This window comes from Pinus tabuliformis, chromosome 1_1 (assembly GCF_031772625.1).
Source record: "Pinus tabuliformis cultivar Carrire ecotype Pingquan chromosome 1_1, CPIR1, whole genome shotgun sequence".
Taxonomy (NCBI): domain Eukaryota; kingdom Viridiplantae; phylum Streptophyta; class Pinopsida; order Pinales; family Pinaceae; genus Pinus; species Pinus tabuliformis.
In genome coordinates this window covers 812,120,809-812,133,769 of record NC_142297.1, presented here as the reverse complement: position 1 = coordinate 812,133,769, position 12,961 = coordinate 812,120,809, and the positions used below count along the sequence as shown (strand labels likewise).

At 38.4% G+C, this 12,961-nt stretch overlaps 1 protein-coding gene across 1 annotated transcript; it reads left to right on the top strand.

The window, feature by feature from the left end:
- Window positions 1-7,136: 7,136 nt before the first annotated feature.
- LOC149216532 (uncharacterized) lies at window positions 7,137-8,265 on the top strand. The gene has a single exon (XM_089391227.1). The coding sequence runs from the start codon at window positions 7,398-7,400 to the stop codon at window positions 8,103-8,105; it is 708 nt and encodes a 235-aa protein (XP_089247353.1). The 5' UTR covers window positions 7,137-7,397; the 3' UTR covers window positions 8,106-8,265.
- The last annotated feature ends 4,696 nt before the right edge of the window (window positions 8,266-12,961 follow it).

Here is a 12,961-nt window from a genome sequence, read left to right as displayed (position 1 = left end):
GAGCTACTTTAAGTTACATTAGTCCAAGGATAGTTGAACAGTGTAAATTGCAGCCTGAAAAATTCAGGAATCCTTGGCTGGTACAGCTAGCTACAGGGACCAAAAGACGAGTAATGGCAAAGGTAAAAAGCTGCCCTATTGTGGTAGCAGACAGCCAGTAGTGGCAGACCTGAATATACTTCCCCTCGGGTCCTATGATGTCCTAATTGGAATGGACTGGCTAGAAAAGCATTGGGCTTTAGTGAACTGCAAAACAAAGGTTATACGGTACAAGGATGATGCTGGAATAGAACAAGAAATGCAGGGAATTAAACGACCAGTTCAGGTCCGACCAATCACTGCATCTCAGCTGGCAAAAATGCATCCGGAATAGATGCCAAGTGTATGCGATTCAGGTGGGCTATGCAGAAACCAAGAATAAGGAGAACCCGCTAGAACACCTCCCAGTTATAAAAGAGTTTGCAGATGTATTCCCAGAAGAAATTCCTGGATTACCTCCAAAGAGGGACATAGACTTTACCATTGAGTTAATACCAGGAGCTGCTCCAGTTTCGCGGACACCTTATAGAATGAGTGTGCCAGAGTTGACTGAATTGAAAATGCAACTACAAGAATTGCTGGATAAAAATTATATCCGCCCCAGTGTATCTCCATGGGGAGCTCCGGTGTTATTCGTCAGAAAGAAGGATGGAACTCTTAGAATGTGTATTGATTACCGGCAATTAAACAAGCTCACAATTAAAAATAAATACCCTTTGCCGCGGATCGATGAACTTTTTGATCAAGTCAAGGGAGCGACAGTATTTTCTAAAATTGATCTGCGATCTGGATACCATCAGATCAGGATTAAAGAAGAAGATATCGCTAAAACAGCCTTCCGGACCCGGTATGGACACTACGAGTTTGTAGTGCTGCCTTTTGGATTGACTAATGCACCTGCCACGTTCATGTGTTTAATGAACAGTGTGTTCCATCAATTTCTAGACAAATTTGTACTAATATTCATTGATGATATTCTGATTTATTCTCGCTCTAAGAAGGAGCATGAGGAACATCTTCGGATGGTACTGCAAACTTTGCGAGAACATCAGTTGTATGCTAAGCTCAGCAAATGTGATTTCTATAAAGAGGAAATCCAGTATTTGGGTCATGTGATTTCAAAGGAAGGGATTGCCGTTGATCCTGAGAAAATAAAAACCATACTGGATTGGCCTGTGCCAAAAGACGTGGCGGATATCAGATCCTTCATGGGATTGGCGGGATATTACAGAAGATTCGTGGAAGGTTTTTCAAGGGTGGCATATCCCATCACGTCCTTGCAAAAGAAAGGGAGGACATTCAGATGGAGTTCCGAATGTCAACAAAGTTTTGAGAGGCTTAAGCAATTACTCACATCTGCTCCTGTTTTAAGTATAGCTGATCCGAACAAGGACTATGTGGTATGTACCGATGCTAGCAGAGAAGGCGTTGGAGGTGTGCTAATGCAAGAAGGGAAAGTAATCGCCTATGAATCAAGAAAATTGAAGGAACATGAGCAGAAGTATTCTGCCTATGATCTGGAATTAGCAGCTGTCATACATGCGCTTAAGATGTGGCGACACTACCTTCTGGGAAGGAAATTTTTGCTACTCACAGATCATCACAGCTTAACAAATTATTTTAGTCAGCCCACACTAAACGCAAGACAAGCTCGTTGGGCAGATTTCTTAAGTGGGTTCGACTTTGACATCAGACATCTGAAGGGAAAGGAAAATCGGGTAGCTGACGCACTGAGTCGAAAGGTGCAATGTTTGTATGAAGTCACATTCAGTAGGTGGGAAAATTCCTTGCTGGAAATGATGAAAACAGCAGCAAGTCAAGATGCTGAATACCAACAGATGAAGCGGCAAATGCCACTTTCCAGCGAGGGAAGTCCGCAAGACTATGAGGTTAGCAGGGATGGAATGCTGCTTTACAAAAAGAGATTGTTTGTACCAAATGACAACAGCCTCAAAAATTTAATATTGAATGAGTTTCATACCAGTCACTACGCTGGTCATCCCGGGTACCAGAAAATGCTGACTGCGCTTCGGAAGGAATATTACTGGCCGGGAATGAAAAAGCATGTGGCTGAATATTTAGCGCGATGTTTGGAGTGTCAGCAGATCAAGACGGAGCACCAGCATCCGGCTGGATTATTGCAACCCCTGCCCATCCCAGAATGGAAATGGGAAATTATATCAATGGACTTTATAACTGGGCTGCCTAAAACAAAGAGGAACAATGACTCTATCATGGTAGTGGTGGACAAGTTAAGTAAGGCAGCACACTTCATACCAGTACAATCCACCTATCGGGCAGTGCAAATTGCACACGTCTTTATGCAAAATGTGTTCAGACTTCATGGACTCCCAAAAACCATAATATCAGATCGGGATGTGAAGTTTACATCCGCCTTCTGGAGAGCGCTATTTGCAGAATTGGGTACACAGCTGAATTTTAGCACTGCTTACCATCCCCAGACTGATGGGCAGACGGAGAGAGTAAATCAGATGGTGGAGGACATGTTGAGGGCATGTGTCATGCAAAAACCGACACAATGGGAGGACTATTTACACTTAGTGGAATTCGCTTACAACAATGGATATCACACATCAATTCAGATGTCTCCATTTGAAGTCTTGTATGGACGGAAATGTCGGACACCCTCAAATTGGAGTGGCCCGGAGGACAAATTAAGATTGGGACCAGAAATGCTCAAGGAGATGGAGGACATGGTCAAAAAGGTGCGAGCCAACCTGAAGGCCGCTCAAGATCGGCAGAAAAACTTTGCAGATCAGAAAAGAAGGTTCAAAGAGTATCAGGTGGGCGACCACGTTTATATCAGAATTCAGGCAAGGAAAAGTACTCTGCAGTGGAGCAGCTGCGCTAAACTTGCACCCCGATATTTCAGACCTTTTCAGGTCTTGGCAAGGGTTGGGCCAGTAGCTTATCAGCTAGCCTTACCAAGCCACATTAGAATTCATAATGTCTTTTATGTATCCATGCTTAAGAAGTATATCTATGACCCTAAGCATGTGATCAAGTGGCAAGATATAAGGGTAAGGATTGTTTTATCTGAACTAGTTGAAAATGTATCTGTAACAAAAGACTGATACTGTTATTGATTGCAGGTCGAACCGGAAGGAGAAGTTCGGGTCGAGCCGCTGAGCATTCTCGACCGGAGAGAAGTGCAGTTGCGGAAGCGGGTTATTACCCAAATTAAAGTGCAATGGCAGCACTATGGGCCTGAAGAGGCTACTTGGGAGGACGAAGAGCTGTTTCGAAAAGCTTATCCGGAATTGTTTGGAGACACTAGACATCGGGACGATGTCCAATCTCAGGAGGGGGAGATGTGATGACCCCGTAAAAATGTAATTATTTAAAAGTTACTGCAGTAAAACACTGAATTGAAATAATATGAAGAATTTATTTTCTTTTGAGGATATTATGTTAATTTTTCATGTGCACTAAATTGATGATTAAAGGAATTAATCATAAAGATATCTGACTTCCCAAAAAAGGGAATTGGAAAAGAAAGGTTAGTTAATATAACTAGAAATAACCACCTTTCCCAACTGGAAGGGTTTCCAGGGAAAAGGGAGGTTGGTTGAGAAACTCTGGGCTGTAGTGACAGGCAGAGGAAGAAAAGGGGAGGAAAAACCCTGGATGGACTAAGTCTGGTAAGGACCAGATAGTCAGGCACAGAGAGTGCTGGCTTACTGAGGATAGTGATCCGGTAAGCGTAAGCTTGGGGGGAGACTCAGGTCTGAAAGGACTGGTCTCACGGTTGGGTGGAAAACAAGCGATACACAGCGATTTGGCAGGAGAAGTGTTCCAGATTCATCTTACCAGAGGGGAACAGGTAAGTAACGGAACCCTCACATGCCTGGTTATCTGAGTAACTGATAGAACAGCTGTGATTATCTGAGCAATAATTATATATAGCTTATAGAGTAAACTATGTTGATAGACAGCCTAGCTGTAAAATCAAGAGATAGCATGACTATGCATAACTATAGACAGCTTAGTTGCAAGATTTAAAGACATTGTATCTGTGTAACTAAGAAGTATCTGTATAAAGTACAGTCAACCTAGATGTAAAAACCAGAGGACTGAAAACATCAGTATATTCGTAAGGCCAAAGGATAATATAGCTGTAACATTCTGTGCGAAGAAAGAAACGTATACAGAATAGTTGAAACTTCAAGAGCTGAGAACAGCTGAACCTTTGAAACAAACGAAGCGGACTATTAATAATATAAGTTTGTCTTTATCAAATAAATAATTACATAGTCTGGAGAAAACCGAATCATGGAAACTGAAATCTTCATGTAACCAATAACCTGGGTCGATATGATATCAAGACCCTAATGGTCGTAGACGGCCATATAGAAACCATAACACTTCTAAATAAAATGCCAACAGTGGTATTAACAAATAAAGAAAGGCATAAACGGCGCTGAACCCGAACTCGGCATAGCCGTAGCGAATGGGGTTCTTGCAAATCCAAGTGACGAAGAAGAGCTGAGATATTGTCCAAGATTAAAGACCCATGCTGTGGGTAACTGAAGAATACAATATCAACTGTGTAAAACCATACAGGGACGAGCATAGAACAATGCAACAGAACCAAACGATATTTCTTAAAACACAGTGAGACCATTTGTATGCATTAAGGAAAGTATGGAAACATGCATTCACCGAGGCCGCGAATGTAAAGACTACCAATAATGAACCAAAACTCCAACTATATGATTAACCAAATGTATATGGTTATATATATATGTTACAGACCTCAGGGTTCGATTCACGAAGAGCCATTAACCCGTCGGCCATGCATCTATGGAAACAGATGATGACGCGACATAGTGACTCTATTCATATTCATTCAAAACATTAACCAGTCGGCCATACATCTATGGAATTCAGATGTTGGCACGGCAGAGTGATTCTATACATAAGTCATTCGTATCCATAAGAGAAAAATCAAGTCATTATATAACTGTAACAGAAAGATACAGTAAACCATTAGCCCTCGAGCCATATGAGTACAAAAATAAATAAGCCGCTGGTCCCAACCAGGGTTTGAAGACAGTCATAAATTATGGCTATAGTCACGGCAGATTAACCAAACAAAAATACAGATAGCTGTATATAAAAACTCCAGCCTCGGAGAAATACGGGTAAGGACCCAAATCACCGTAGATGAGGAAAGACCCAACTCTTAAAGCAGTCCCAGAACTCTTGATCAGTTAAGAGCGTTGGTCCATCAAGACCTGCGGCCAACCGAGCAACAATAAGGTTGGGGTCTCTTTTCTAGCACAGAGGAAACCTCTGGCAAACTGAAACCAAGACAGAGGGGGACCAACCGAGAAGTAAGCCTTCGAGCTAGATAAATACCTGGGAAAAACTCGGCGGGCTTCAACGGGATTGACTCTCCTCTAAACTGTAGAAGCCGGAAGCCATTTGCTCGCAACCTGTCATGCCAATGATAGGAATTAGACTTCTGTGCAAAACATTGAAATCAAATAATAACTACAGATCTTTAGCTGAGGAGTAAGGCACCTGGTTGCTTCGATAATGAAGCCTGTGAAGTTGAAGATCTTCCGGATGGCGCCGGTGACTGGAATCGCGGAGGTCGTGGCGCGGAGCTGTGAAACAAGTCCATGCAGCGAAGAGCAGAGAGCGAGAGAGTATGGAATGACAAGAGTAAAATCTCGAATAATCCGGAGAGCGCCATATATAAACCAGGACTTCCAGCGGTGAAACGTGGAGTCTTTCCAACCCTTGATCTCACCTAACAAATGTGCACCGTGGATGGAGGCGACCTTACCCAAAAGCCCGACGCGGAAAGATCCCAAGCACAATAACCATGCCCTGTTCACGTGGTCTGTCCGGCAAGATTCAATGCCCTCGCCAGATGTCCAGCGCAGGAGGCGCCAACAGAAGAGCTCAGTACAGCTTCGATAAACTCGAGGAGTAAACATAAGAGTGTCATACCATATAGTTAGCAAATAAACATAGGTATGTATTAATTGCCGAATAGTTAACGTTATGTCAAACATGGCTGGCCACATATTCATTGCCTGTCACATATACGATGCCTCGGGTAGGCATGTATACACAGCGATGGTGGCCATAAAACATAACCCATACTTAAATAATGTGCAGATGCTAACCAAAGTATGTATGCGTTAGATATATATATATATAAAAAAAAAAATTTACGTGTATGTTAAAGCATGAAGGTGCGTGACATTATGGAAATGGTTTAGTTGTATAAAAAACATAATGAATTTGTGATGATTATTATAGAAATGGTTTAATTCTATAAAAGATGGAAAGTAAAATTGAGAAATTTACATTTGAAAGGAAAAGTTTACCTTTGTCATGATTAACATGGAAACGGTTTAATTGCGTAAGAAAAGATGAGAAAAAAAAAAAGAAAAAACAAAAACTAATATTTGTAGAGCTATATCTCTATGATATGGTATTTGTGGTGATTAATATGAAAGTGTTCTAATCCTCTCCACTTAAAAAAAAAAAAAATCTCGGCACAAAAAATAATAAGTTTATCTTTGTGATTTGAAATATGTGGTAATAGATAAATGATATCATATTTATGATGATTATTAAGAAAATCTTCAAAAAAAAAAAAAAAATAATCTTAACTTCATAAAAAAATATTAAAAAGAAAATTTACATTTACTTAAATTTCTTTTATATTTATAGTCTAATATTTATAATAAATAATATAAAAATTATTAAAATATATATATATTATTTCACACTTGGACATTACGATTTCAAAAAACTAATCGTACATTGTGCAAACGACAAATTCATATTAAACTCCAAGTTTAACCTAATTGACTTAACGGCATCCACACAATGACTCTAAATCTAAAGTCTAAAGTCATCGTCTCTAAATCCAAAGTCTAAAGTCATCTTGATTAGTTTGTTTGTGGACTTCAATTACAATTCAGTGTATCTAGATTATAGAATTGTGACATACGAAGAAACCAAAGTCAATAATGGGGATTGTAGTTTTGGTTGATCCGTGAACCCAAAATATTTTATGACTAATGACATAAATTACCTTCTTTATTGAAGCAAAATGGCAAAACTTTATCTAGAAACCTCTGCATACGAAATCAAAGTCTTCCCTTAGTCCAGTGATCTTGCGTTTTCGTGTAGAATTCTGAATATTGACCCAGTGGCATTACACGTTACATTGCAAATTGCAGTGAGTCGTTTGAAGGTTCAAAGACGCGGCCGCATGTATCTATCTATATAAGCCTCTTCTCCTCCATCCCTTCTACATAGAAATCAAGTCCTCTCCCAAACTTTACTCATTCAGGATTTGATTTGGCTGAATGTTGTTCTCGCTGGATATGGCAGCAGCAAAATGCGTTGCTCTACTTCTTGTGGCACTGGCCGTGGGAGGCACCCACGCGGTGGACTTCGTGGTCACCAACTCAGTCGAGAGTAGCGACGGCGGGAAGAGATTCGACAACGAGATAGGAAGGACCAACGCCTTGAACATAATGGACGACGCCACCCAATTCATCTGGCAAACCTTCGCCCAGCAATCGTCGGGCGACAGAAAGAACGTGCAGACGGTCACTCTGTTTGTAGAAAGCATCAGCGACAGCGGAATCGTGGCCTACACGAGCAACGACCAAATCCACTTGAGAGCGGAGTACGTTGCCGATTATCAGGGCGATTTAAAGACTGCGATCACAGGCGTTCTGTACCACGAGATGACCCACGTCTGGCAGTGGAACGGCAACGGCAACGCGCCGTCAGGGCTAATCGAAGGCATTGCGGATTATGTTCGCCTCACTGCGGGCTTTCCCTCATCGCATTGGGTGAAGCCTGGCGGAGGTGACAGGTGGGACCAGGGCTACGATGTGACTGCCTACTTTCTCCAGTACTGTGACACCGTTACTTCTGGTTTCGTTGCGAAGATGAATTCGAAACTGCGCGATGGATGGGACCTGGGATTCTTCAACGATCTCACTGGCAAGTCTGTGGATGAGCTTTGGAGTGATTACAAGGCTAAGTATGCAAATTCAACCTGAGCCAAAGTAGTAGACAAATTGCTACATCACAACTATTCAATAATAAATGGCAGATGAGCCGGTTGGTTTGTAAAATTAAAATAGCATATTATGTAATATGAAGCTAATACTAAATGATGTGTCCCTGACATACCATTCGCCCCACGTAATAAGAAAAGTAAAGCTGGTTATAAGCATTGCCATTTCTATTTGTATGATATTTCAATGGAGTTAAATTCTATTGTGAAAAGACGGTGGTCGTACCCTGCATAAAATATGGTTTTACATGATCGAGTAAGCATCCAACTTTCATTAAGACGCATCACGATAATTAATATTCTTAACATGGTTTCACCAGTTTTAAAATACGGCTGGGCAGTTTGGCATATTCCTTAAACGTAGTTTAAACAGTAACCATACCATTTTGCTATGGAAATAATAAAAATTCTGTAATGATTTCGAGAAAATTTGGCGGATTTATTTTTAAAATTCAGGTTATAAGCGTAAAGCTTTAAGATTTTAAGTGTAACAAAGATTTGGAAGATACTAAATCTATTTTCACTATTAAAAAAATTAAACACAAGTATAATTGGGTAAATTTTGGCATTGTTAAAGTAGGCTATTTTTTAAATCTGGTTTAATCAGTTTTATAGTTTGTGGGTTTAATATACACTAGCAATTGCACCAGATGTTGCAAAAGAAAAGCGGTAAGGCACAAATTCCACAAGCATTTCCATGAACCGTTGGAACTTATTGCACTTCCATGCACTGTTTATGGTTTTTGACCAAAAAAGAGAAAATACTTGCTGACTCTTGCGAAGTTTTTCTTCCGAGTGAGCAAACTGACAATAAGTTCCCCACTTACATTTCTTGTTAGTCTCATTAAAAAAAGGAACAGATTTGTATGGGGGCAATGTAATTATCTTAGTAAGAGGGATCTCCTTCACATTCGCAACTGAATCTGAACTATTTATATGCTTAACAACCCTTACAAAAACTAAACCCAATTAACTAATAGAGTTTTGTTGACAAAGAATTGATCAGAAAGCTCTTGTAGAATTGATCAAAAAGCTCTTGTAGAGTTCCCAACCTTATAGCTCACAAATTCGACCAGCATTTCCATGAACTGTTGGAACTTATTGCACTTCCATGAACTGTTTATGGTTTTTGACCAAAAAGAGAAAATACTTGCTGACTCTTGCAAAGTTGTTCTTCTGAGTGAGCAAACTAACAATAAGTTCCCCACTTACATTTCTTGTTAGTCTCATTAAAAAAAAGGAACAGATTTGTATGGAAGCAATGTAATTATCTGAGTAACAGGTATCTCTTTCACATTCAAAGCTAAATATGAACTATTTATATGCTTAAAAACCTTTACATAAAATAAACCCAATTAACTAATAGAGTTTTGTTGACAAAGAATTGATCCAAAAGCTCTGGTAGAGTTCAGCAACGTTATAGCCCCCAGACATGAACCAATACTTAGAGAGATTTTATGTATATGAAAAATGCACTTATAAATAATGATGATTTCAATAAAAAGGATGCCATTAGGAGTGGCATTGCTTAGTAGTCTACTAATTTTTGTATATTTCAATAAACAACCCGTACCTAGAGAGACTTTATGCATATGAAAAATGCACTTATAAATAATGATGACTTCAATAACAAGGATGCCATTTTATAAATAATGTTGAATTCAATAAGAAGGATACCATTAGGTGTGGCATTGCTTAGTAGTCTACTAATTCTTGTATATTTCAATAAAAATTTTACGCTAGTACCCAAAATAACTCACAAATTTTGATAAATTTAAGCCAGGAAAATGTTAATATTAATGTAACTATAAAAAAGATAATAAATTTAAGGTAAAAAAAAATACTGTATTCACAAAATTAGTTCAAATTCAAACCTTTTTATCACATTCAACATTTCCATATTTCACGTTATCGAATTCAACATTTTTGTCTTATGAAAAACTCATCACATACACTCATACACATAAACACATCACTTGAATTGCATACACCTAAATCAAACTTGCCTTTGAAATTTGGAAAGGGGATCCAAATACCGATACTTGTACCTACATCCATCAATGAAATCAACCTTGCAAATTTGACATTCCTGACCAATTAATAATCAATCAGCGACACATTCCTAACAAGTTACCAATCAATCAACGACAAGGATGAATAACAGAGTGTCCATTAATACACCATCAAACTTATGAATGGATACAAAGATATGTAGAATGTCGTGATCAAATAACGTTTAAAAGGGTTTTCACAAGAATATCGTGCCCCCGCATGCCTTTGGTCCATTGAATACCAATGGGCAACCAAGCAACAGGTAGTTTCATGAAAGCTATGGTGACATTCATACATTACAGAAAACCGCATCAAGGTGCACAAATCTTCGCAAGTGTCAACCCATTTGTATCTACAGAGCACTTTTGCAAATGAGCATCTTAGAGTTTCCACAATAGATGCTTCTGGTCTAACCCCTCCGAATTTTGGCTCTCATTCCGTTTGAATTTTTTATTGGCCATGCTTAACATCGGCTCATTTCACTCCTCATAAATCATGGCCGCAATCCCAGGGCAATTTGGCTTCTCATGTCGATTCATTACAGTGTGGTGGACCAAAATGCTTTCTCCTTTCCAGAAAAATGTAGGTAAATAGAATTTTCAATGGGTAATATAATTTGATCATGAATAAACAAATAGAAGGAATCAAAGCCCAAGATTTTTTAATTCCAATAATATAGAACTAATTAGGACTAGCATTAAATATCCTCCGATTATTAGCAACTACATAATAATATTTGTTCCCAAATATATCATCTTTTATGAAATTGAAATTCAACACACAAAAGAGGGACTTTACCGATCTCATTGAAATATTCACGGACAACAAATATAGATTGGATCCCTACAAAAAAATCATCAAACTAAGTCTTTCTTTGACCGTGTTGAAAACAAATGCTCTGTTAGGACAAAATCAGCAAACTGAGTCTCTCTTTGACTGGCTGAAAAAAAATGCTCTGTTAAGACAAATTGCTGCATGAATTCTTTGACCTAAAGGCCTAAGCTCTTTGACCTAAAGGCCTAATCTCATTGTGTCCATGGGAACATTTGCATTTTAAAGGCCTAATCTCATTGTGTCCATGGGAACATTTGCATTTCAACCCATTTGGACACGTTCCATTTTTCTCCTAATGCATGGACGACTTGATTTTATAATTCTTTACCCTATCAAAAATGTTGGAAATTATTGCACTACCATAAACTGTTTCTAGTTTCTGACGAAAAAGAGGCAATTCTTGCTGAACCTTTCGAAGTTCTTCTTCTAAGTCAGCAAACTGACACTCAGTTCCCCACTCACACTTCTGTTTTTAACCTGTTAAAAACGGAAAACAACATATCTGTATGGAGGCAGTGTAACTATTTTAGTAACAGGGATCTCTTTCACATTTTGTTCCCCACTCACACTTCTGGTTAGTCTGTTAAAAACGGAAAATAACAGATCTGTATGGAGGCAGTGTACCTATCTTAGTAACAGGGATCTCCAGGATCTCCTTCACATTTTAAGCTGAATATGAAATATTTATATACTTGAAAACCCTTAAAAAAAGACGCAGTTGTCTATAATGCGACTTTTTGGAAGCCTTTCAGGTGGGTTTTTCCGGTCAAAATCCAGCAGCAATTTATTGGAATCGCAAGTTTGATAGCTAGTTTCTGCACAATCAAAGCGTCCCAGGGGTTTTCAAGGTGCTGAATCCAAATATGCAGTTAAAAAACCATTTTAACTGCAACAAATCAAGATTTAACCTCAATTTCTTCCGCCGGATTCCGTCACCAGAATCTCCAAAAAATCTCATTATAGACAACTCCAAAAAAGACTAATAGACCCAATTAACTAATAGGGTTTTGTTGATAAAGAATTGATCCAAAAGCTCTTGTAGAGTTCCCCAATATTATAGCCCCTAGACATGAACCAGTACCATGAACCAGTACCTAGAGAGACTTTATGCATATGAAGAATGCACTTATAAATAATGATGATTTTAATAACAAGGATGTCATTAGGAGTGGCATTGCTTAGTAGTCTACTAATTTTTGTATATTTCAATAAACTTTTCACGCTAGAACCCAAATTTAACCCACAAAATTTGATAAATTTAAGCTAGAAAAAAGTTAATGTAGCTGTAAAGAAGATGATAAATAAATTTTAAGCTAGAAAAATGTTAATGTAGCTATAAAGAAGATGATAAATTTAAGCTAGAGAAATTTTACTGTCCTCACAAAATTAGATCAAATTCAACCTTTTTTTATCAAATTCAGCATTTTAATATTCCACGTTATCGAATTCAACACTTTTGTGTTAAACAAAAACTCATCAAGCATTGTAAATGTGACACTATCTTATTCGAGATTCCCATAAAAAAAATTTGTTGTTATCTACCGTTAAGTTACTTATAATTAGCAGAAGATTTAGGCCATCCATTTAATTATTGAAAGAAGAGCGGACTGCAGGCCTTGCCAGAAAATTGTGAAATCCATCCTTCGCTTCAAGACTGGCAGTCTGTTAGCCATCCAATTCTATTTTAATTCCACCCTGATATTACAATTCTCTGTTAAATTACAGCTTCAAACTGTAATACATTGCACTTGCATCACAATTATTTATACACCATATTCAATCAAATGACCTTTTTAGTGTGAGGGTAAAGAAATTTGGAAATTTAAGACTAACTTTTGAAATAAATCTAACAGTGGTAGAAATATAAGTCCTTCCTCTATTTATTTTAAAATTAACAATGTAGATGATAAGCATTGTGAATGGTTTTGATTGATTTGATGGGTGAAATGGTGC

What these genes read in the sequence shown, in the direction of transcription:
- LOC149216532 (XM_089391227.1), top strand. Translation starts at nt 7,398, where the DNA reads ATGTTGTTCTCGCTGGATATGGCAGCAGCAAAATGCGTTGCTCTACTT.